The 27872-nt window shown below is 29.9% G+C and overlaps 1 protein-coding gene across 3 annotated transcripts; it reads right to left on the bottom strand.

Annotated features, from left to right (window-relative positions):
* Positions 1-1418: 1418 nt before the first annotated feature.
* Positions 1419-23334, bottom strand: LOC112638092 (putative fatty acyl-CoA reductase CG5065). 3 transcript variants are annotated; one of them, XM_025409139.1, is made up of 9 exons: positions 23197-23334; positions 18375-18577; positions 14339-14536; positions 13072-13268; positions 10032-10141; positions 9723-9921; positions 9025-9267; positions 8565-8822; positions 1419-1882 (listed from the first exon to the last, which is right to left on the bottom strand). In XM_025409139.1, exons 2-9 carry the CDS (start codon positions 18573-18575, stop codon positions 1807-1809), a joined length of 1482 nt encoding a protein of 493 aa, XP_025264924.1. In that variant the 5' UTR covers positions 18576-18577; positions 23197-23334; the 3' UTR covers positions 1419-1806. The 3 variants fall into 3 exon arrangements, with proteins under 3 accessions (XP_025264924.1, XP_025264922.1, XP_025264923.1); XM_025409137.1 differs by lacking the exon at positions 1419-1882 and adding an exon at positions 7710-8464; XM_025409138.1 differs by lacking the exon at positions 1419-1882 and adding an exon at positions 7710-8464 and having other exon boundaries at positions 23202-23318.
* Positions 23335-27872: the final 4538 nt, after the last annotated feature.

The following is a 27872-nucleotide window of genomic DNA, read 5'->3' as shown; positions in this document are numbered from 1 at the left end:
ATAAAAAATATGTATATTTTTTGGCATTTAATTACTCGACTGATATAGCAAATATTTTCACTGTGCATTAATTTAGCGAACGCTTGAGTGATTAAGCAACATGAATCAGCACAGATGAACATATGCATCGAAAGAAAAATTGTTAAAGTCTGATCGCGAAAGTCATGTTATATAAAAAATTAAAAAAAATTTATTTATAGGATCGATATACTAACTAATCACATTAATAATAAAATAATTGTCAGTCCATGACCGAAATATGACGTCAAAATAATGTTATATTAAGACGTCAATATGAAGTCATGTAATAAATCAATCATTTTGACGACATATAATCAAAAATGACTAGTTTGAAACGTCAAAATAACATGTGTTTGCTACTTGGGCTAAAAAGATACATAATGATAAAATATTTCAACCATTATTCTTAAGCAATAAAAACATTTTTGTGGATTATTTATTAATAGAGAACTCTTATTAATAGCAGTGATAGAGCCGAAAAGAACCGTTATTAAAAAAAAAGGAAGATCTTTTCTTAATAATAGTAATGCGATAAACTTTTATTAAGCAACGCAGTGAACGCGAAATTAATTCGAGTCTTTGAACGATAAAAAAAAATACATTTATCCGTGGAAATTCTTAATATACAAGATGCAAAGATTCATTTATTGCGTCATGTTCAATACGAACATATCTTAGCCATCTCTCTTGTGAGATTTCGAAATATTTCATGATAAAAAAAATCCACTTTAATCGGACTCTAATCTAATTCCTGATACAAAAAGATTTGAAACACAACTCAATTATTGATCATTTCTTCCGTTAGTTGATTCCGTAAATGTTTTTGTGGAAAATATTTAAAAAATATCCTCTATAAATACATATGGGGAAGAATGTATAATGAAAAATAAACGATAAATTTATCTGTGATGTACGTTTTTATTTATATGTTTTAAATAAAATGAATAATGTAATAAATCACACGTGATAAATCATATGTTAGATTTTAATGGAGCTTGTCATGACAAAGAGTTAATGTTTTGAAACATAATAAAGCTTTCACACCACATATTTTATCATATGTTTTATCAAATGTATCATATTTATATATAAAAAATATATATATATATATATATATATATATATCTTTTATTCCCGTAAATACATATATTTCGGATAACATAATAATACATTTATCAAAAGAATAACACATATATTTCATAAAAACTTGTATATTTATTTTAAGTATCTTAGAAACATTTATATTATATTTATATTTTTATTGAGGAATTAAAAATGTTTTAGTAAGGTTTACTTTTTTTTTCTTTTTGTAAATGTCCGTAATATATATATATATATATATATATATATATATATATATATATAGAATCTAATCTTTGTCTTCATATTACAGCTAGTATTAATAGTATATATTAATCGTAAGAAGATTTCTAATAGTAATTCTGATAATAATTAGTAGATTATTAGTAGATAGATAGTATATTTTGCTTTCACTCTATAATTCATATCCCAAGTCGATTCATATCCCTTGCGCATAAGTGTAAGTAATTTAAAAATATAAATACGTAAGACAGAGAGAGATAAGTCGGGCAATGAACGATCAAGGGACTATAGTTTCTCGTCTTCTCATCTTCACGTTCCACAAATTACGTATAGTGCAATAAACAAAAATGCAGTACAACGTTTGCTTTTCAAATAAACTTTTAAACATACTTTATGAATCTGCCTATAAACGTTAGCGATTTTATTTTTTTAGTAACGTAGTCCAAGAAAAATCTTATCATTTCAACAATTATTGTAAATAAAATATAATACACCGAAGTGAAATAAAAATATCGTCGTGATATGAAGAATGTACATCCTGAAATAAATAAGCTTTATAGAATACGATAACATAAAAATTTTTAACAAAAATATATTTTAAATATATTTTAAATATAAAATATATTTTAGGACTTTCATTTCAGCCTGTATAGCTGATGTCACATGTAGCGAGAGAGAATTTATTAAAGCGATGAAAAAATGGGTTGGAGAATATTAGTTGGAAGAAGGAGAAGGAAAGGAGAGGAAATGGAGACGAAGGAGCGTGTGAAGGTGAAAAAGGCAAGAGAAGGTGTAGGGGATAGAGGAAGAAAGATAAGAGAAAGTGCTGTGTGGAGTCGGTTGGGCGTAGACTAACGGTGTGTAGATAGGCGAACGCAGTGACGGAGCAGCAACGAGCGATATAGATTAGGTAGTGGAAGTAAAGAGGCAGCGAGAGAGGATAGAGACAAAGGAATGGAGGAAGGTGGAAAAGATAAGAAGAGTAAGAGGAGGCCGGGATGGCCATGCAAAGGAGAAAGGATATCAGATAGAGAGAGGAGTGCAAGTATTAGTAGCATGAGAAGTATGGAAGAATTTGTGAAGAGGGAAAGAGAGGAGAGAAAAGAGAGAAGAAGAAAGAAAGAGGAAATAATCTTCAAGAGAAGTAATTTGACAGAAAGATTGCCGGTAAAGAAGGAGGGAGTGAAGATTATGTTTAGAGAATTGTTGGAGGAAATGCGGGAGATGAAGAGGGAAATGAAGGAACAGAAGGAAAAGATAAGGGAAGAAATAAAAATGATAAGAGCAGAGATTCATGAAAGGGAGGACAATTGGAAGAGAGAAAAAGAGGGGTTAAGAGAAATAAACGAGATAAAGAGAAGAATGGAAGGCATGCGCGTTTATATACGCTAATGATGTAAATGGGTTAATACACAAAGATTCCGCAAATTTTATAATCAAATGTTATATATCCACTTCTCTCTTGTACTTATTGAAACATTTATTTTATTGTACATGTTTTGAAGATCTCTATAAAATACTTAGCAGATTTTATTCTTGATAGTTTTTATTATTTAAAAATACAAAGTAAGTTTACGATGCAGTAAGCAATGAGTGTGAGTTGAGGTTATACAATGTAAAGGTAAAAAAAAGAAGTCGAGTCATCTCAGTAGTAAAACATTATTGTATAGAACTATTTTACAAAAAATTATTTTAATAAAAAATTGCTGTATTAAAAAAAATTGTGTAAAATAGTTGTCATAACTATCTACAAAAATTAATGATATATTTAAATAAAAAATTACGTCGAGAGTAAAATAGTGCGATTTCATTTTATGTTTATCAACAATGTGTGTGTGTGTGTATCTGTCTGTCTGTCTGTCTGTGTGTGTGTGTGTGTGTGTGTGTGTGTGTGTGTGTGTGTGTGTGTGTGTGTGTGTGTGTGTGTGTTAGATGTGATTGACTGCTGATAAATAATTAGATGAAGAAAAATTATGTTTATATTTTCGTCGGAAGTTATTACATCTTTGTCGTAAAAGTCAGAATCCCGATTTCTTCAAGGATGAACAGTTGATTCATGTAGTTCGTAATTTAAAAAATTTTAATTATTAAAAAACTCGACGCTGCTGAATAATATACAAATAAATTTGGCAGCGTGGAGTTTTCTAAAATTTTTTAAATTACGAACTACATGAATCAACTGTTCATCGTTGAAGAAATCGGGATTCTGACTTTTACGACAAAGATGTAATAACTTTCGACGAAAATATAAACATAATTTTTCTTCATCTAATTATTTATCAGCAGTCAATCACATCTAACACACACACACACACACACACACACACACACACACACACACACACACACACACACACACACACACACACACACACACACACACACCACACACACACACACACACACACGCACACACACACACACCACACGCACACGCACACGCACACACACACACACACACGCACACGCACACGCATACACACACACACACACTGTTGATAAACATAAAATAAAATCGCACTCTTTTATTCTCGACGTAATTTTCTATTTAAATATATCATTAAATTTTGTAGATAGTTATGACAACTATTTTACACAATTTTTTTTAATACAGCAATTTTTTATTAAAATAATTTTTTGTAAAATAGTTCTATACAATAATGTTTTACTACTGAGATGACTCGAATTCTTTTTTTTACCTTTTTTTGAAAAGGTAATTTTTTTAGGATATCACTAATTTTTGTAGACAATTAAGAAATTACTATTTTGCACATTAACTTTGTTTAATGTAACATTTTTGTAGTTTAAATAATACTATGTCTTGTGCATAAAACAGTTTTTTACAATAACATAAAATTTTTTACAATTTAATACTTACACATGATTAACTTTTTTATACTTTTTAAAAAAGTAATTTCTGAGAATATGTTAAATATCCAAATAAATAAGCAAAGAATCTGCCACCAGCCCCGTCATTTCATTAAAATATGACGATCTTCTCTACTTAATATACTTTTTGCAAACTTCGTAAAGTTAAAATATTAACAAAGCTACATTCTTCAATTATTATAATTCCAGGTGAAGTTCATTTTAATAAAATTTTAATTTTAAGTTTAGTTACAAACCTTCGACATTTTCAATGAAGAAAAATCGTCTCTAAATAACTTCAGAAATCTGTTATTAATGTTACTAGATAGTGTAATAGTGCAGGAGACTGCATATAGGATGAGTTTTTCGTGTATCAATTTTTTTATGTGAGGGATTACTATCCAGGTAGCAAGCACACGTCATTTTGACGTTCCAAACTAGTCATTTTTGGTAATATGTTGTCAAAATGACTGATTATTGTTACATGACTTTATATTGACGTCTTGCTGTATTATTTTGACGTCATTTTTCAGTCATGAAGTGACTATTATTTTATTATGAATGTCATTAGTTAGGACATCGATCCCATAAAAGAAATCTTTTAAAATTTTTTATATGACATGACTTATTTCGCGATCAGACTTTAAATATATATATATATATATATATATATATATATATATTTATATATATTTATATTTATATATTTATTTATTTATATTTATATTTATTACATATTATATTTTTATATTTATTATATTATATTTATGAAATAGAGAGATGAATTGAAAAGTTTAATATTACTGGCAATAACGAAAGGAATATTACTGAGATATTACTGAAATAGTCAAAATTATTAACTGATTCTTTCTATAAAATATTACTGATTTACAGCGCTGTTACTTATATAATAATTACTGTAATCAGTGATTATTTACTGTTTTTCAGTCATAATACACTGATTCACTTTTAGAGAGTCCTTTATTCGACAACATTATTAAATATATTATTATGCTAAGAGAAAGACGTCAAAATGCGGTACATGTCATGATGTCAGGAATCTGTGACATTAGATCGTCACTTTTACGTCTTAAAAACGTCAATTCGTGACGTCAAGAATAATCAGTGAATGATTTGAAACATCAAAATGACGTGTGCTTGCTACCTGGGTGATTGCAATTGCAATAAATTAATCGATACATAGGTAGCAATTATTTGGATAAGTATTACATTCGATATGCATGGTCGATTCAAATAATTGACATTTATAGATACTTTCCGATTCACACATGATGCGCATAAAGTGACAGAAAATGTATAATAATATGCGTAACATAAACTATACATTTTCTGTCACTTCATGCGCATCATGCGTGAATCGGAAAGTATATTATGTACCGATCAATTCATTCCAATTACAGTCGGTAATTTCTCGCATGATAAAAAAATTATACATCTCTCGTCGTCACGAGAACACAGCGCCTCTTTCGTCAAACGTGCGACCCGTACAAGAAAAATATGTAAAGAATGTAGCTAGCCACGACGGTGACGTTTCTTAATCAAAAAGTTTCACATTGAGACTTTGCATCGTTATAATTCTGCTTATAGAGCATATAGAGCAAAAATAAAGACACTTTCCTTATACAGGGTGTCCGTCGATTTTCGACCAAAATGAAATAAATAAGTAGATTGGCTCGAATTAAGAAGGAATGACCTGTATTGTGTTGGGATTGTCGCAATAATTAACGAAATATTAAATAAAAAAGATCGGCCAATCTGCGAGTAAAAGCGCGCGGCGACGAGAGTCGTCCCACCGTAATCCGATACTACGAGCGCGGCGAAGCGGTGGGCGGGTCGCTCTCCGAGACATGATAGTGGTTTGCGATATATCGCAATACCGCGCCGAAAAATGACCCGTCCCCCCTTTTCGTGGCGAGAAAATGATGCGCTATCATTTCCACACCACCTTGCGGTAGATAGCATGGTGCGCTTTTTTTATAGTGGTTTCCCCCATAGGCCTATTCCACTCTCAATTTAAAAATTATTCAAAATGCCATTTACTATACGCTGAATATATCGTAAATGTAAAAAATTAATGGATAGTACCTTTACAAAAATTGATTCGTGGTCGAAAATCCCTCGATAAAATGTATTGCACACGTTGATAATGTGATACGATGATAAAATTCTTCAAGAATCCTTTCTTCATCTCGTACACGAAGACGCACTGCTGGACCGGTTATCCCGATATTATGCACGACACTCAGTTTCACATAATTATTGCACAACACGTAAAATTGTACGGCCACTTGGTTTTCGTGCACGCCCGAGAAATGATTCCATGTAAATTGCGGCCGCACGATAAGTATTTTCTACCGCTAGTCCGTATGTCACAATCATATCCGTATATTCCTGCAGAGTACACTTCATTTTCTCTGTTAATTTACTACGCAAACACAAGATTTTTATTAAAACGTCTTAGCTCTCGCACGCTGTTACCAGATTGCGTACGCCAGCAGTACGCAACTACAGCTGACAGCTGAGCGGACATGCGAGTGTAAGCGTACGTGTGAGTTCGACGCCTGCGCACTATGATTACACTCACAGTCCGCTCAGCTGTCAGCTGTAGTGCGTGCTGCTGGCGTACGCAGTCTGGTAACAGCGTGCGAGAGCTAAGACGTTTTAATAAAAATCTTGTGTTTGCATAGTAAATTAACAGAGAAAATGAAGTGTACTCTGCAGGAATATACGGATATGATTGTGGCATACGGACTAGCGGGAGAAAATACTTATCGTGCGGCCGCAATTTACATGGAATCATTTCTCGGGCGTGCACCAAAACCAAGTGGCCGTACAATTTTACGTGTTGTGCAATAATTATGTGAAACTGAGTGTCGTGCATAATATCGGGATAACCGGTCCAGCAGTGCGTCTTCGTGTACGAGATGAAGAAAGGATTCTTGAAGAATTTTATCATCGTATCACATTATCAACGTGTGCAATACATTTTATCGAGGGATTTTCGACCACGAATCAATTTTTGTAAAGGTACTGTCCATTAATTTTTTACATTTACGATATATTCAGCGTATAGTAAATGGCATTTTGAATAATTTTTAAATTAAGAGTGGAATAGGCCTATGGGGGAAACCACTATAAAAAAAGCGCACCATGCTATCTACCGCAAGGTGGTGTGGAAATGATAGCGCATCATTTTCTCGCCACGAAAAGGGGGGACGGGTCATTTTTCGGCGCGGTATTGCGATATATCGCAAACCACCATCATGTCTCGGAGAGCGACCCGCCCACCGCTTCGCCGCGCTCGTAGTATCGGATTACGGTGGGACGACTCTCGTCGCCGCGCGCTTTTACTCACGCAGATTGGCCGATCTTTTTTATTTAATATTTCGTTAATTATTGCGACAATCCCAACACAATACAGGTCATTCCTTCTTAATTCGAGCCAATCTACTTATTTATTTCATTTTGGTCGAAAATCGACGGACACCCTGTATAAATCGAACCCAAGCAATTGATTGAACCTAATAAGAATTTGATCGATTCAGCGATTATTGAGAACCGATAATATGCATTACTCGCAACTTAGCCATTCGCGTAAAGCGAATACGGTGTGTCTTGCGCCTGAGTGATGATGACTCGACTTCAAGACACTACCGTGTCTCTTGATAGTTAGGTAACAGAATACTAAAAAAGTTATCAATCTACAGCACTGAAATATATACATACTGGAAGAGGCACTGAGCTGCAGAAAGCGTGCCGAGAGAGAGGGAAGATTTAGGGGCTACCTGTCTTTGTTGTACAGTCAGGTCCAAGAGTGTTTGTATCATAAGGAAGGTTAGGAAGGACGTCACTGTAACGGTTCGAGAACCGAGAACTATATAGAGATATATTAACTTATTGAAACACAAAATCTATTTCAAACATCAAGAATTTGACATTAATGTCTTTTTTCGAATTGATTAAAATAAAATGTTTCAGAACATGCCACATTGCCACCGTTACCTCAATAAGCCAAGCAAAAAACTAAACTTTCGATTTCGCCTGTACATCATGTGACTTGTTTCGTTCTGCGCAGACGCAGCGCCGGAAAAAACGAGATAGCAATCCCCAAACATCTATCTATCGCAGGCACGCTTTCCGTCTACGGCAAACAAAGCCAGTGCCTCTTCCAGTATAGATATATTTCAGTGATCTACAGCGCCAACACGCGGTAATCCTGTGTATGAAAAGTCTGAGAAGTGTCAAATTTTAACAATTATTAGTATGGTAATGATATTGTTTGATTGTACGAATATCGCCAAATTTAATAAATTTATGTAAAGTATACTCACATTTTTTGACGCCGACGGGCTTTCGGCAAAGTAGATAAATCTTCTTTCATGCAATATTGCCGTATGCCAAGGACTAAATGCTTAAAGTATTCCATTTCATCGAAATTATAAATCATAGTTGGAAATATTTTTTTATCTAATGGTGTTAGATCGTCGCATAAAGTAATTATATTTTTATTATAAAATATCCATTGTCGTTCGATGAAATATTGTAATATTGCGAGATTGTCTAAAATTCGTTTCTGGATTCTGACTATACTGTTTGTAAGAATAACAAGAAAAGATAATAGTTAAGGAAATTTATACATTTACATAATACATATTATGTAATTACATGTAAAAAAGCAAAAAAATGTCAACAGATAAAAATAAATAAAAAATATATAATATCAACAGATAAAATGAGAATTTGAATAAAAAATACATAATGTCTAAAAATATTAAAACATGAGAAACTTACAATCTTCTTTGTCGAAATATTAGCATCAGAAAGTCGATGAAGTATGCAGGTATGATTTGGAAAAATAAGACAATAATATTATGCTCAAATTTATTGCTATGTAAGTCGCCTCCTGGATACCAAACTTGTTTCTCGAAAGGATATTCATGAATAAATTGTTTACCTTTTTTCCATATCTCGCTCCATGTGATACGCATTGTATCGATTTGCGATGTCATATTGACTACGAGTATACTTTTCGAACTAAAAATGATAAATCAAACACAAAAAAATTAATATTTCTTTCTTTATTTATAAATGAAAGACAATTGTGCAAATATAAAATAGTTAAAGAATGCAATTCAATTAAAGAATATATGAAAAGCTTCCGAACATTTCTCTCTATTGCATAATATTACATAATTTAAAAATTGTAATAAATTTATTTTTAATAAATCACAACAATAAATTTAAGAAAAGTTTAAAATTTAAAAAAAGATGAGATACATTAACAATTTACGATACTTTAATTTAGGATACTTTATAACAATTTAAAACATTATATAATTTTGATATCAAAAATGTTTTAAGGAGCACTAGTGACAAAAAGATTTGTTTATATTACGAGCATAATATTAGATGATTAAATGTCACTTTAATTTAAATTGTAATATATTTTACTATTGCAGAAGAAAAGTTTGAACAAAATGAAAACTTACTTTCTCAGGCTAGTGGCTATTTTGTATGCAATTATTATTAAATCGTTAATTGCAAGATCAACTGGTATAATTTCGATATTAAGATTGCCGTTGCCATGTATCGATCTGATAACACCCTTACCTCCAGCGACAAGTAATCCTATAGGTCCATTTAAATTGTCGACCCATCCTGGTAACGGTTCCTTGTAAGAAGGGAACACTGCGACGAGATTCATTAATTTTTATATTCTTTTTTGTCTATACACAGTACCCGCTGAGATATTATATTTTATAATCTTTTTATAATTAATATGATATATCAATAATTACCGATCGATGGTCTAGCAATACAACAAGGCAGTTCAGGAAATTCATTGGCTACCAACTTTTCAGCCAGATGTTTCGAATATGTATAAGTATTTGGGTGCGGCTGTATTAATCTAAAAGAATTGCAAAGATAAACACGATAAAATCTTATATATTTTCCTATGCACAATTAAGAGAGAGAAATAACTTAATTTAATTAAATTAATGTATGTAATTCATTTCATTAAACATATAAACATTAGTTATAAGCATTATATTTACATATTACTAATACTGTTTTTTAATATTCCTTCATCAATATATAGTTAATTTATTATATTTTTATATTTATTATATTTATATTTATATTTTTAGTTTATTATATTTTTATATTTATTATATTTATATATAGTTTATTAATTTATATAATTATTACAATAATTTTTAAATATTTAAATATTTTAAATTTTAATAATAATCTTTCTAAATTAATAATCTTTATGTAGAAGACCATTTTAAACTCATTTCTCTTGATGTTGTATCCTTATTTACTAACATTCCTACGGACTTGATTGTTGGCAGTATTGCTAAACGTTGGCATTTGATCAAGAACAAAATTAAGATTCCATTTTTTGAATTTGCCATTGGACTTAAGCTCGTTTTAAATTCTACTTTTTTCAGATTTAATGGGATTATTTACAGATAAATATTCGAAACTCCCATGGGCTCCGTTCTTTCCCCTATCTGTGCTGACTTGGTCTTGCAGGATTTGGAGGATAGAGCCATTTCACAGCTTCCCTTCCATCTTCCGTTCTATTTTAGATATGTGGATGACATTGCTTTGATCGCGCCTTCCTCCTTTCTTGATCTCATTATGACAGTTTTCAATTATTTTCATGAGAGACTCAAATTCACTATGGAAATCGCCAATCATAATCAACTTAATTTTTTAGATGTAACAATTATTATTAACAACAATCACATTGAATTTGATTGGTATATGAAACCCACTTTTTCTGGAAGATTTTTAAATTTCTTTTCGCAACATCCTATTGCACACAAAAAGAGCGTAATTATTGGGCTCACTGACAAAATTTTTAAATTGTCGCATCCCCGATGTCATGAGAAGAATTTCAAACTCATTTTTGAGATACTTTCCGATAATGGTTATCCTACAAATTTCATTTTTTCCATAATCACGAACAGAATTAAGTCTCTTATTCATAGCAATATGACGTTCCCTTCCTCTCCCACTTCCCATCCTTCCCCTTCTCCTTCTTATTCGTTCTTTGTGATTCCATACATAAAAGGTATTTCCGAGCATTTTAAAGAAATTGCTGCCAAACTAGATAAATCTCTTGCTTACGTCGTGTTAAACAAGCTGAATCGTTTCATAAAAACGCATAAGGATCCATTACCGATAGATAAACATTCTAATGTTGTATACAAAATTTGTTGCAATAATTGCTTCCTTCTTACGTGGGGCAGACTAGCAGGCAACTTTCGACTCGCGTCCGCGAGCATCGATTGAACATTGATCGACCTACGAAATATCTATCAGTCTTGTCCCATCATAGACTGGAGGGACACGAATTTTCATGGAATAACGTCAAAATTTTGGATTAAGATCCTTCGTTTCTTAGGAGGATTATTTCAGAAATGATTCACATTACACGACAGGACAATGGCTTGAATGTTCAAAATGACACAGAAAAATTCGACAAAAGTTACCTTCCAATTATTAAATCTTTTCGGTCGTAAATCATCTTTTATTTTCTACAATTTCAAATTACTATTCTCATACATTATCCGTTCCTGAATTTCCTTCCCCCCTCCCCTCCCACCGTCATCGTAAGCCGAGGCGCTACAATATCGCGCAGCTCAGTACGTCTCATTGTCTTAGATGAGTTACATGCTTCTTATAATTGATCAGTGTAATTGCTCTCTTTCCTTCATTTTTTCTGTCGTTTATTTAACGGGCTTCTCTACTGCTTGTATGTAATTTTTCTTAATAAGCTGCATTTATTAATTTGCCTCAATTATCGCTTTCTCACATTAATTTTTCTCTTCTCTTTTATTTTTTATTTTTTCTTTTTAATGTGATATGTATTGCATAAACGCGTGTTGCTCTGCTCAATTTTATTTTTCAGGTCCAGGTTTATTTGGCTTTGGATTTATTAATTTGCAAAATTAGGAATCTTTTTGGCTTTATACAAAGTGTGGATAGCGTGCGGTATCTCTGTCCTTTACTCGCATGCCATTGTTTTTCAACGCTTTCTTTCCTACACAGTTGCGATCTCTGTGTATATACCTGAGTAACATGTCGACATGTGGGCATTTCCACATCTATATTTTTCCATCCAAACGTTACAAATTTAATTTTCTCTACCATGTATTTCGATTTTATTATTGTAATTTCCGCTACACTGACGAATATTTTATTTGCGCCGACTTTTTTTATTAATTCGAATTTTGTCTTTGTATTTAGATTCAAATTCTGCGAACGTTATTATTTGCGAGCGACCTTTTACACTTGTATTTATATCCTTTGTAATTTCTATTATGTCAGCATTGAGAAGCATCTGAAACAGATCGAAACGTTTGCGCGTACATTTGTAACTGATAATTTATTTTAATAATTCTAACAATTTGTTTCTTTTTTGCATATTACATCCATAATTTGTGGTTTTCTTTTTGCCTAAATTATATCAATTATATTTCATTTAGATTTTATCTTTAAAACCACTGTATCAATTGATTAATTTTCCTTTATTTAAATTTTAATTTTTAAATACTTAAATATTTTAAATTTTAAATATTAAAAAAATTATAAATAGTTGAAAAAAATTATAAATAGTTGAAAAAAATTATAAATAGTTGAAAAAAATTATAATTATAGAATATATTATTAATAAGACTAAATAAAATATATTTGCGCGAGTCACGCTTATACTGAATGTTGTTAATTATTAAAATCGATTTTAAATATCTGTATGCTGAATGTTGTTAATTATTAAAATCGATTTTAAGATGTCGTTAATTATTAAAACCAATTTTTAATTACTTTGGCGTAATAAGATCGATAGTATCTTCATCTAAGCATTGAACGAGTCTCATGATATCCTCAGGGTTATTAGAGGTGTCATATATACGCTCGCCTACTTCCTTTTGATCAACGTGACAGAAGGCTGTGCTTAGATGTATAAAAGCTTGCAGATGCTTCATTTCTTTTCCCAAGTTTAGTATCCTTTTTGTACCATTCTGGAAAAATAAGTCTTATGTCTTATAAATCATTAAGAATATTATAATATGCAAAATTAAGTCTAAAAAATATACTATGTCTCATTATTTATAAAGGATTCCGCTCAAATCTTATAGAAAAGTGGTTTCAGTGAAATTGTCTGAAAGTTGGATATGCTTTAATTTATGACTTCTTGGACAAATTTTTCATTACAGACATTTAAAAGGAACAATTAAATTCACGCTGGAGATGTGTTCGATATTACATGTGGAAATATGTTGATATATTCGCGCGTATATACATACAGTCTATGTGGGTGTATATGCATATACAGGATGTGGCGTTTCAATTGTATTTCGATTAACATCGCAGAAAATGGTCGGATGAAAAAATAATTCGAAAAGTACTTAACAAAAAAATACTTTAATGTATTTTGGAAAGCTTTCGAGATGTGCTATAATAAATACGAGGAGTTGTGCTATAAAAAATGAGGAATTTAATTTAAAAAAACAAAGTTGAATTCCATCCGATCACTTTCTACAATGTTAATAAAGGTGTACAATTAAAACGGGATGCTCTGTATATACATATACACACATAGAGTTCATGTATACCTGCGTATATATCAACACAATTCCACATGTATTTTCGAATACATCTTTAGCGAATCTAATTGTCCGTTTTGAATGTCTGTAACGAAAAATAATGTTTAAAGATCATGCCCATTAGAATTTTTGATCAGGAGGTCATAAACTAAAACATATCCAACTTTTAGACAATTTTACTAAAACCACTTTTCCATAAGGCTCGTGCGGGGTCCTATCACTAATTTTTATGTTGTTTTAACACGCATACACACATATAAGTCTTTCTATAAATAAATATCTTTATCTACATTTTTATATAAAAATCTATCGCGTGAGCAAACAAAGTTTAAAAATAATTATACTGTAATCAAGAACTTTGCATCCAATGCAAACAACTAATAACACGTTATAGAAAATATAAATTCAATTGTTTAAATCGACTAGATTGATAATTGACTTAAATTGATTAGATTTAAATTTCTTTATGGAAGCTAATATCTCACCATGTTCATTTCGACGGCATCTTTCAATTTTGCATTCATTCGAAGACTCGCGGCGCAATGAAATATTATGTTTACTTCATTTATTAGTTGCTCACGTTCTTCATCAGTAAGGCCCAAGTTGTCCGAACATATGTCACCATTAAATGGTATCACTTTTTTCAAAACTTGAGGCTGCTCAGTTCGTATTCTTTGAAACAACTGCATAAAAATATCAGTTCTATTTGTTAATCTCGTGCATATATTACCATTCATTGTTTAAAAACATTTTAGTTGAATAACCTTAATTAATATTAAATCTATTTATATTTAAAACTTAATAATAAATTTTTGTTTGTATGTTTGATTCACATCATAAGTCAAATAATATAATAATATCATTAATTTTTTGAAATCTTATAATATTTTGAAGTACTATTAAATTAATTTAACAAATTATGTAAAATGTTATAATTTGTATATATAATAAATTATGATAAAAGGTTTAAAACGCGAAGGAGAGAGGGAGAGAGAAAGAGAAAGAGAAACATATCCCTGTTAGAGCACATATGTATTCGCTTCAAAAACAATGCTTCTTTGAAACGTTTCATAACCGACTCTTGAAAACGTTTCTAATTAATTAGAAAATAGTTAAAATATTATGAAATATATAATAGTTAAAATATTATAAATAATTAAATAATTAAAATATTCACTTGAAAAACGTTAAGAGATATGTTTCTTTTTTAATTAAAAAAATGTTTAAAAACGTTTTCCTCTTTTACTTTTTTCTTTTATTTCTTAAACATTTGTTTTCTTATGGAATTAATAAAATAATGCATTTATACACACTCTTTAAAAGTGAATCAGTATATTATCAGTGAAAACATTAAATAGAATCACTGATCACTGCAGTTATAAGTTATTATTTTATGGAAAGTATCAGTATAATATTGACTGTTTATTCAATAATATTAGATTATAATTTATCTACTTCGTAAAAAATTAAAAATTTTATTTATATTTACATGCATATTGAACGTGCATCTTAAACAGATAACGATTTATTTTACTTAAATATATCATGAACGAATCATTTTTGTTTATTAGCTGGACATTTATTTGTCCGACATTTAAAATCGATTTAATATCGGAATTTCCTCTATTGAGATTGCATCAGATATTAAATCGAAGTAATACTTTTAATTTTATGTATTTAATCCTTTGCAAGCTTTATATAATTCTCATGATTAAAACTTAAGTACGAGAAAAATAGCGCACCGTAATGGTAAACGAACTAATTATATAGCGATCACTGATTTTATAGTGAAATTTTCTTCCATTGACTATAAATAGTGAGATATAAGATAAAGTACCAAAAAAATAAGCGTTTTTATTGAAGATCAATGCAATACTGATTCTTATTCGTAAATAGAAATTAGTATAGTTTTCGTAATAATTATATATATATATATATTTACAGGCTGTCCCATGACTGAAGGTCCATACTTTAAGGATGTGTTGCTGATGCCATTTAAAGTAAAAAAAAGTCTAATAAACATGTTCGCAAATGCTTCCTAACAGAAATACAAGTATTGAAAGTTGAATATTTAAAAAAAGAAAGACATTTAGAAAAGAAAAGAAAGACATTTAATTTAATTTGTAATACCAGATTGACAGAAGATATAAACGATACCAGACTGATCGAAAGTGTAAACGATACTAAACTAACTGAAAATGCAAACAAAATCAGATCGACAGAAAACGTAAACAATATCAAGTTGATAAAAATGTAAACAATGACAGACTAATAGAAAATGTTTTACATATTCATATCAACTTTCAATGCTTATATTTCTGTTAGAAAGCATGCGGATATATACAGGGTGACCCATTTTAACTTAGGCGGCCAAATAACTCGAAAACCAAACCCAGGAGAGAAAAATGTTTCAGACAAAAGTTGTTTGGTTTCGAGGGGGCCATAAGATGGTATCATTGGTTTGACCTTGAAGAGTCATTTGAAGGTCACGTGAAGGTCACCTCAATTTTTTTAAATGGCACTCCCTATTTTTTATTACATATTCTTGTAGCTGACCTCGAGAGCTTTCCAAAACACTATAATAAAATATTTTTTTGTTGAGTATTTTTCAAGTTATGAGGCTTGAATAATTTCTTAATTCTACATAAATCATAAAATATCTAGTGAAATATTCATTTTTCGATTATTTTACCTTAATTTATTATATATTTATTTATTATTATATATTTATTATATATACATACATATAGATACATACATATAAATATATATATATATATATATATATATATATATATATATTTATTTATATGTATGTATCTATATGTAGGTAGAGTTGCGTCCCTGCGGATGTATTCGTCACCCGTTATTTTGTCGGCGGGAAGTTCGTCGACGGAAGAAGACTATCTCCGCGTTGACAACTTATTTTTTTCAATAACGTTTCAACAACAAAATAATTATTTTTAAGAAAAAAATATGTAATTGTTAATTGCAAATTACATATTTTTTCTTCGAAACAACTATGTGTTTTCTTTACACCAATTGATTTGTCTCATTATTTTGTACATAAAAGTATTAAGGTAAGATAATCGAAAAATGAATATTTTACAAAATATTTTACGGTTTATGTAAAATTAAAAAATGATTTCAAGCCTCATAACTCGGAAAGTACTTATAATGTTTTGGAAAGCTCTCGAGATAAGCTGTAAGAATATGTAATAAAAAGTAAGCAGTTCCGTTTAAAAAATTGAAGGTGACGTGATCTTCAACGACTTTTTGAGGTCAAACCAATGACTCCATCTTATGACTACCTTCAAGCCATACAACTTTTGTCTGAAACATTTTTTTCTAACTCTAAGTAATATCGAGATATTTGACAGATAAGAATAAAATGGGACACTCTGTATATTTAAAAAAAAAATGCAAGCTTATATTTTAAATATATTGATATTTAAACTTTTCATGGTCGCTACTTTAAATCTGCCATTTTGAATTCAAATTTTGATGATAAATTTGATATAGTACCCCCAAAAATCTATAAAATTATCTTTACATGAAAAGCATCTTTTTCGAAAAGCTGGAGGTAGGTACGAAAGAGTTAATTGTAAATCTTGATAAGAATCAATTAACAATTAACAATTTAATATAAAAATTAGTTGTATCAAATAAAAAAAATTAATAAGATCTAAATGGAAAATACAAATGTACAAACATATGATATGATTCTTATAAGACAAGAATATTTCAGAATATATAGCAACATTATATTATCATTAAAAATAAAAAATATAATATGATTTACACAATATATCTTACATAATGGTACTTATTTACTTTAGGGGAGCAACTTCTGATGACATTGACCTTGACATATGTTATAGTAGTCACTCTTCTGAGACCTAATCTTCAGAAGGTTTTAGTCGTCGCTCGTTGTTTATTAAAAAGTTATTAACAAAAAAATTCACAAATTTGATACCTTTTATCTCCGAAAATATTGATTTGAGAAAAAAAATTTTAAGCAAAAAATAAAGCCGCTAAAAAACTTTATAAAAAAGGTTATATGCATTTTTTTCATAAACCTACTATTTTAGCTGTTATATGAAAAAATAATAATTTTAAATACATTTAATACAATTAAATTTATATAAATTTAAATTTATATAGAATTTAATATAATTTAATGCAATTAAAATATATCACAAATGTATGTGTACGCACAACATTTTTTTTCTCAAATCAATATTTTCAGAGATAAAAAGCATTAAAATTGTGAAGTTTTTTTATTCATAAAATTGTGAAGTTTTTTTATTCATATTTTTTTTCTTTTTAATACTTTTTAATAAACAACGAGCGACGGCTAAAATCTTTTGAATGTTACTCAGGACAGTGACCTTGACATATATGTCAATCTCAAGGTCATCAGAGATTGCGCCCCTAAAGTAAATAATTATCCAAAATATATAGCAACATTATCTTGTCATTAAGGATAACAAAGATAATATGAGTCACACAATATCTTACAGGTAATTTGAACATATCTTCAAGTCGATTGTCGCAACTATGACCCTTCTTGTCTCGCATTAAGATATAGATTTTATTGAGATCTGAACAGCTGTATAGCAACTTTTCTATGAGGACCTTGCCCATAAAACCAGAAGCACCAGTAATGAAGATGGTCTTGTTTTTGTAGAAGGATTGGATCTCAGACTTTGATTCATTCATAGCTGAAATTGATCATATATTGCAAAATTTGTGATCACGACAAACAAAAAAAGAAAATGTATTTTACTACGCGGTAAAACATATAGGAAACCACACAAATTCGCTTTGCAGTATGATATTTATAGTGTTCGTATTGTTATACAATTTCACGCGAAATGTATATTGTTACATTATTTTCAAATCACCGTATTACATTGCAACTCATAATTTTCATGCAAAAGCTTGCGACGCACAGTGGATTGAAACATAGGAAAGAGCGGACATCACATTTGTAAGAATGATATAACAATTAAATACAACTAGAGCGAAATAATTATGCACACACAATTATGAAGTATATACCTAACCAATTTAAATAATTGTTGTATGCAATATTGTATTAAACAACAATTTTTAAAAATTTATATAAATACCGCGCCAACATTACTGGTAACCAATATATTACGCAAGAAGATTGCACGGTCTTGCGTGAAGACTTCCGTGAAGAAATTCCGTAACTATATGCATTGACATCAATAGTCTTATGAAGTACTTTGTTGATATCATTTATCTCAGAAGATTTTTCCTCAAAGATAACATATGGAACATGATAATACTTATATCTTATAAAGCTACACACATTTTACCAATCAACCATGGTAAACAACATTTCGTAATTTACAACAATATTATCACATTTTGTGAGTAATAGTTTTGTTGTTTCTTTTTGTGTTCTTTCATTTGTTTTTTTTTAATTTCTGGATTTTCATGAATGAATTCGACTTTTATCTGAAGACATCGACAATACTAAGTTCATTGATTTTAATATGAAGTTGATGGATTTAAATTTTCACATAACATCAGGTCATTCATTAATTTAATAAGAACAAAAGTAGTCAATAGTATTATCCGCGTCTGTTACATTTTTTTTTTAGATTTTCTCGAGGTGCCCTCTCTCTTTTTGCAATATATCTCTCAAGGTAGCAGATAGGAGCAGCTAAAACATGTCATTTCATGAAGTAGGACACCCCTTTAATCAAATCTGACAATTCAAAGTTTAAGATATTATAAGATTTTTTTAAAAAGTTATTTTATAATTTAGTTATCGGAATTTTCTTTGAAATATAATAAAATTGGTTATCAAACCTTAAATTATATTATTTTTTTATTCGGATATGGACTTTTTTCAAGTAAAAGAATAGTCCATTCGATGTATAAAAATTAGTATATTAATACAGTAAGTAGAGAAAACTATATTGCCTTGAAAATAGACAACTAAATTGATGGAAACAGAATCATGAAACTCGTAATGTTCCAAGTCATTTTACGCACCGATTGTAACAATATATTTCAAAATGAGGATTATATACAATTTCTATGATATTTGAAGTAATCAAATTTGCAATTAAAAACTGGATATAAAAAAAAAATTTTTTGAGCTTATGTCCGCATTTTTACGTAGTTCGATCCACTGTGCGACGTAATATTTTTACAATCCTGAGTGTTCAAACGTCGTCAAAAACACAAATAACAAAAAAAATACTCGCGCTCGGAGGAACAGAGATGGAAGATGTATTATTACGCGAGCCGCGGCGAAGCGAAGGCCGTATCGAAATCTCGAAATTGGGCGCCAGATTCGGTCTGTCACGTATCAATTCGCTAAACGCCAAAATAACGCGACAAACGCTTGCTTTATTAGCCACAAGCCGACTAGCTTGTCTAACAGTAGTGGGTCTACGGAAAATATTATAATGAATTTACACGAGGCTTTACGAAAATCCAAAAATTCGACCATCACGACAAAATCTAACGTTCACAAAAGGTCGACACTCGAATTGCGCGAACTTAGTATAAAAAAATACAATATAACAAATTTATTCAATAAAAAAAAAGAAAATAAAATAGAAAAAGAAACAATTTAAAGAAAAATAATAGTAACATAAATTAGAGAATATTTGAAGCAACGATATAACAAATAATAATTCGACAGCGGTGATCATAATTACAATACAATCTATCGCAATTCGCAAAACATGAAAATTAGAAAGATCGAATATTCACGCGATACCGAAAACCTAAGGAAATGCTGTAACATTCCTGATATTTCTATCCCTTTTTTATGGCCAGACTTAGCGAGGCCGAATGGCGCATCGAAATATGTAACGATACTTTGACAGTCGAATCGTCGTCTTATTTTACGGGACTTTTCCCGCAAACGCACTTCTACTCGCTCTAATTTTTAGTCTCGATATTCAAATCGATACCAATCAGTTCGAAAGAATACCTAATAATCGAGCGAGAATAATTAATTAATTTACGAAAACGTGATAACTCGTTTGCGACGAGTCAATGCGATCGATAATCAATAGCCGTCGGACGCCGTTTACGCCACACTTCCTTTACTTCTTGATATAACGCTCCTAACATACGCGAATCTTTCGAAATTCAGCAGTCTCGTATTTTTGCGCATCGCGACACGCTTACATACACAGTAAAAAAATTTTGTGTTAAATTTAACATATTTCACATGTCCCAATTTATCCACTCTAATTTTAATGTTAATTTAACAGAAGACAAGTATGTAAATAAATAACATAAGTAATATGTTTAAAAATTAACACAAAAGTGCAACACTTAAACTTTATCTGGAAATAGAGTTTATGTTAAATTAACATATTTATAATGTTAAATTTAATTAAAAGAAAATGTTATTCTTACATTTTTATGATAAATAACAGAAGAGATATGTCCATCTAACATATTAAACTGTTATAGAGAGAAAAATAACACAACTCATCTGTATATTTTAACATATAACATATTTCATGAAAAATTCATGCATTTACGTATTAATTGTGTTGTTTTAACTCTTAGAAACGGTGAATATTAACTCAACGCAGAAATGTCAAAACAACGCAACGATAATATGTCATATTAACATAAGAGTATGTTAAAAATTTAACACAAAAAACGCTGGGTAAACTGTATAGACCAAGTAAAGGCTCTAAGAAGCATTACGCGACTGCCCAGCCGGCTCAGAGTCATGGTGCTCTTGGCAACGTGCTAAAACTGCTAATGATTTAGCAAAATACAATCATAATCCGGTTATGCGTAATGAAGTATACGAGGCAATCAAGCCTATTTATAATGATTTAAGCAGAGACGAACTTCTTCAGCGCTGCTTAGGCGGATATACGCAAAATACGAACGAGTGCTTCAATAAAGTCATGTGGACGATCGCTCCGAAAAATTATTGCTCGATGTTGGAATTGATATAGCCACATTGACATTTAACGAAGGCCTTATGTCTCTTGCCAAAGTTTTGGAAGTAATAGGCATGAAAATCGGGCCCAACTGCTATAATTTCTGCATGGAAAGTGACGCAATCCGAATCGCCAAGGCAGAGCGATCGATGTCGGATCAGGCAAAAGATGCTCGAAGAGCTAATTTGGCAGCTCGGAGAGAAGAAAACGAGGCTGATCTCAACGTGGAAGAGCAACTGTACGGAGCTGGAATCGCTGATTAAAGATACATAAAGAATTTCTTAAGTTTATTTATATTATATTATATTTATTGGTACCGAAAACTTTAAACGCGTTTTTCTCAAAACCATGTTTTTGAAATCGGCACGCAGCAGAACTCAAACAATTTTCATCCGATCGACTTGAAATTTTAACTGTAGCTTCTTAGATCGATTTAACAGTCAAGTACGAGCGCTTTTTTCGATTAATTGAAAATTGTAAAAAATATATCACTTTTTATACGAAAATTATGGTCGAAAAATCGAACTTTTTATTCAAACTCATCTCTATTTTTTTTAAAATCTTTTTTTATTTCCCTTCGTACTTGACTGCTAAAACTAATATAATTAACGAAAATATTTCACTTTTTGTTCCAAGATCAAATTTACGACAATTCTACTGCGTGCCGCGGAGAGAGTTGGCTGAAAACCAGTAGTGATGTAGCGACTCATGCGCCGCTATTTTGTATTTTTTTAACAAATAAAAAATTTTTTTACGTACTTCAATATATGTCTAATAAAGCCTAAAAGTTCTTTTAACCATATATTTTATTCCTTTCTCAAAAAAAAAATATCAAAGAAAGCAGTCGAAAATAGGCAGTTACAGTGGTGTCGTCCCTTAATAATCACTGTTTCTAACAGTTAAAATAACACAATTAATATGTAAATGCACGATTTTTTGATGAAATATGTTATATGTTAAAATGAACAGATAAGTTGTGTTATTTTTCTCTCTATAACAGTTTCCATATGTTAAATCGACATATCTCTTGTGTTATTTATCATAAAAATGTAAGAATAACACTTTCTATTAATTAAATTTAATATTATAAATATGTTAATTTAACATAAACTTTATTTCCAGATAAAGTTTAAGTGTTACACTTTTGTGTTAATTTTTAAACATATTACTTGTGTTATTTATTTACATACTTGCCTTCTGTTAAATTAACATTAAAATTAGAGTGGATAAATTGGGACATGTGAAATATGTTAAATTTAACACAAAATTCTTTACTGTGTATAATAAGCGCGACAGAGAGACGGTGATAGAACGGTGGGATAACGGACAGAATCGCGTACACATAAATTGGCATGGCACATAAATTAAAGATAGGCAACCTCACTGATATGCTTGCTTCTTGTTTTGGAATGGGATGATCTTCGGCTCCGTCCTCTCAGTTTCTGCGAAACTCACACGCAACGACAAAACTATAGCGACAACACAACCACTTGGGATGAGCGCCCGCACCACAGTGTCTCCCTGGATCTCGCGATTCAGGATCGATAACAGTGTCAATCCTGCGCGCAGGCGACCAATCGCACCGTTACATAATAGATTTCGCGACGCCCTGCGACAACGCCGTCTCGGAGATTGTAACGGCCCCGATAATTTAAATTTTCTAAATTAGGGGACTCTTTATCGACGATCTTCTTCAGCCGATCTTTTGTCTCCGACCTCGGAGGGTAGCGCCGGCCTGGCCCTGTAATCTCGGGTCTAGACAGCCGTTTTTAGGGATGTTCTTCCTCCTTTTGCTGGAGCGAAAGCTACCCATGATTTTGCGCTATCCTAACTCGAATATCCTCGGGCGCTATCTCCGCATTCGAATCTGTGGCTGGAATGGAAGCGCCGCTTCGGTTGTCGTGAAAGATTCCTCTTTGTCCTCTTCTCGATATGCTGAGTTGCCCAATGTACGAAATGAATATAACATAAAAAAATAACAATTAAGAACGCGAAATAATAATAACAGTTCGTCTCTCCGGAGATCTCGATATGACTCTTGCAATCCTATCTAGCGCGGCAGCTCGACTCGCGCCTCGTTAAGATTTTCGGGGCGGATGGACGCGCATCACAATTTGAGTCCGGATTTTGGTGCCGTTTTTTCCACTGCATGCTAGCGGCCGAGCGCCGGAAAAGCAAAGAGGACACCGTCGCGTAGAAAAAGAAACTATAATAATTTATTATATTATTTTATATTTTATATAATATATATATATACATATATATAATTTTATTATATTATTTTATATATTATGTATAATTTTAAACAATATTTTATGTTAATGTATATATATACACATATATTCTTTTTTTACGCGACAGTACCCTCTTTGCTACCCTCACTAGACCGGCATAGACGATACTGCTTTTCGCGGCGCTCGGCCGTTAGCATGCACTTGCAGAAAAACAGCATCAAGATTTGATTTCTGGTCACAAACTACAGAAATCTGTGCGCAAATAAGAATCATGATAAAAGAAAATTGACGATAGATCGATTATTTGTATTCAAATAATTATAATTTTGCAATCTAATTTATTCAATCTTATAACGATTTTCATTTTTTTTATTAGTGAAGACGATAATAGAAGATAGAAATAGGAATTTAGTCAAATAGAATGAGAAATTAATTAAAATATATCGCGATTTCTGTATATGACGAATAAATTCTTATTAAAAGTAATAATGATTGTTTTATTCTAAAAATCTTTATATTAAATAATCGTAGTTTATTTATAATTTCGATGTCCTTTTTTGCATTTCTAATTCTATAATCACTTATTACAATCTCTACTGACCATTTAAGCTTTTCAATATCAATTCGTATACAAATATACATATTATAAATATACATATACAAATATGCACAAATATACATATGTACATATTACTTATACGCTTACTTTGTGATTAAAAAAATTATAAAAAAGATTATTTAAGATCAGTTGTGTCAGATCATGTTTATGAAATTTTAAGAATACATTTGCACTTATATAAATGATTTTTAATATTTATATTAAGCGAGTTATTCTTAAGAATATATATTCAATAATTCGCAGTTATTTTTTATTGAGAAAATTGTAAAAAACTTTAATAAATGCATTCGAGGCTCGAGAAAGATATATTCTTAAAAATAACTCGCTCGATATTAATAAATGCATTATAATATTCTATATATTATTATAATTTTCTGTCTTATCTGTATATCTTCATCCAGCGAGGAAAACATATTTTTCCGCATTACTACACATATAATATGCAATATGCATGCAATTTAAGCATCACATGCCATTATTAGAATTTTTACGTAACGATATTTACAGAAAAAACAAAAGTCATCAAATCATAAATTTGAATAGATAAACTAATATAATGCATGCGTGAATAATCTCATTCATAAATAAACAAACATTAACCTAACCTAACATGATTAAAATACATTATCATTTATACACATTCATGTATTAATATTTAAAATAAATTAATTAGATTAAAGCAAATAAAAATAATAAAAATAAAAGAAAATATGTGTGTGTGTGTGTGTATGTGTGTGAAAAGTGTCATGGAATAAAAATAAAAATTATTTGATATAACTATTCTTATTTAAACGAAAAGTATATAAGAAGATATAATATAGGATAAAAATTAAACTTAGAAATATTTATAAGTAGAGATTTTGAAAATACTTTATCGTTTGATTTATATATAAATTAAACTGGTTAGATACTTCTTTTGTTCTTTTTCTACATTTCAAAATTAATTACCATATTATTGCAGTATTCAAATTATAATGAAAACCTCCTAATATGTTGTATACAAATAATAATGTGTCGAAAAGAAATAACAAAAAGTCTGATATTTATATTTTAATCTATCAATGGAAATTGAATGTAAATGACAAAGTATGTTAAAATGCGTCAATTTTTTGAATAAAAATTTCAAAATCTGTCAGCAAGTTTAATCATCGGATTAACATCTTTTTTATCAGTATATTTGTACGTCGCAAAAAATAATTCGAAAATTGATTTGAAACTAGTTTTGTTTTAAAATAACGATAAAAAACATAGCCAAGAATGACATTGGATACCTGTTGACGATATTTTACACATTCGATTTAATTTCCTTCGATCGGGATTACGAGTAATCCTATGATGTTTTGTTCTATTTTATCTGCGTTTATTATATTTTACGAGAATGGATCGCGCGTATTTTGTGCTCGTGAATGTACTGAGCTTTAGCGTAATCCGTGTTGAATATTGTACTGCAGTTGCTACTAATAAATTATTCCAGCCGATTAACCGTATAATTTATTAAATCTTATTTTTTCTAGAAATTGCGTCATTTAATACTAAATAACGCAATTTGTAAAAGAAAAAAAATTTATAATATGCAGGATAACGATTACAAAATATATTAATTAACGTTCATAAACTACAAGATATAGATTTAATACGTATTACATTTATTATGTAATTGTAAATTAAAAACTTTAAAAAATAAGAATTATATAATATGTCTTTGGTTTTATATACTCTACTCGTAGATTTGGGGGATAGACGAATAATATTTTATATATATTCTTGATGATAAATTGTTACAATTGCGTTAGGCTATATTCTCTTTTTGAATAAAATCAGCAAATATCGATTTTCTCCTACTCTCACTCTTCTTTTAATATAAGTTATGAGTTAATAGACCTGCATCGTTCTTAGATTTTCATGAAATAAAGCAAAAACATTATACAATATCGTATAGATGATATAATTGAAATGTGGAATGTATGAATTTTTGTGACCTTAACAAACAAAATAGTAATACTTTTTACGAAAAACTTTACAAAAATGTTAACTATTTAAATATAATATTTAAATTTTTGAACTTTGAATTTTTTTCATACTTTTAACAAAGTTTATATCATAATATAAGTTTATATCATAATATAAAAAGTTTCATTAAAATAAATATAAAAAAATTTAAAATATTAACAGCTGAAATAGTCGTTTAGTGTCATAAATAAATAAGATAAAAAGGAAATAAATAGCAGAAAAAGCGGAAGAGTAAAATTAAAAAAAGGAAGAGTAAAATTATATTATATTTTACTATTAAATCTGTCTATTTTATTACTAAAAAACGAGGCAAATTCTATTTAATATTTTTTTTAATATTATCTTATTCCATTTTTTTATAGCAAATATATAAATAAATAAAAATAAATAAAATATTTTAATATCTCATAAAAAATTTTTTTTTGAATATATCAATACATTATTATTTATCAGAAAGATATTTAAGGGGATGCCGGAGTCGCAGCCGAACTTCGACGGGTAGGCGCTCTCATTTTAACATAACAAAAAGTGTCGGTACATTACCAACACTTATAGTTATGTTACCGACAATCTTATCTACCCCGATAACTAAATGTTAGCACGGTAACCGCACGATGCACGCACGCATGCGTTATCGTGCTGTCTTATGATGGCCAGATGCAACCGCATCTGGCAAGTATATGCTTGGCACGTCACACTTAGCAGATAGTGCAGACAACATGCAAGCATTTTGCACATCAAAATGTCAGCATTGTGTAAACATACAAATTTGTAAAACGATAATAAATGCTTTTTTTATAATTATTAATATATATTTTATATATATAACATTGTTTAATAAAATAAAAACATTATTTAGACTTATTCATACAAAACATTTTTATTTAATATGATATAAATATATAATCATTTTTTTATCAATATATTATACGTTTTGTATTATTTATATATATCAACTTATAAATTATTTAAATAAACTTTATATAAACTTATATAAACTTATATAAACTTTTAGATGTATGAAACAAAACTTGTATAATATAAACTTTTAAGTAATCAAAAAAAACTTTTCTTAAGAATTTTATAAACTTTTAGATGTATGAAACAAAACTTATATAATATAAACTGTTAAGCAAACAAAAAAACTTTTTTTCAGAATTTTTGAAAAAAAAAAAAAACATTGTGTTTTAGA

This window comes from Camponotus floridanus, unplaced genomic scaffold (genome assembly GCF_003227725.1).
Source record: "Camponotus floridanus strain SB8 unplaced genomic scaffold, Cflo_v7.5 scaffold243, whole genome shotgun sequence".
NCBI lineage: Eukaryota > Metazoa > Arthropoda > Insecta > Hymenoptera > Formicidae > Camponotus > Camponotus floridanus.
This window is presented reverse-complemented; position numbering and strand designations above follow the sequence as displayed.

Excerpts from the sequence above, each read along its gene's own strand:
- LOC112638092 (XM_025409137.1), bottom strand. The coding sequence starts at position 18,575 with ATGAATGAATCAAAGTCTGAGATCCAATCCTTCTACAAAAACAAGACC. Across the intron at positions 13,269-14,338 it reads ATGCCGTCGAAATGAACATG|AATGGTACAAAAAGGATACT; the intron begins GTGAGATATTAG and ends TTATTTTTCCAG. Across the intron at positions 9,268-9,722 it reads ATAGCCACTAGCCTGAGAAA|TTCGAAAAGTATACTCGTAG; the intron begins GTAAGTTTTCAT and ends TATCATTTTTAG.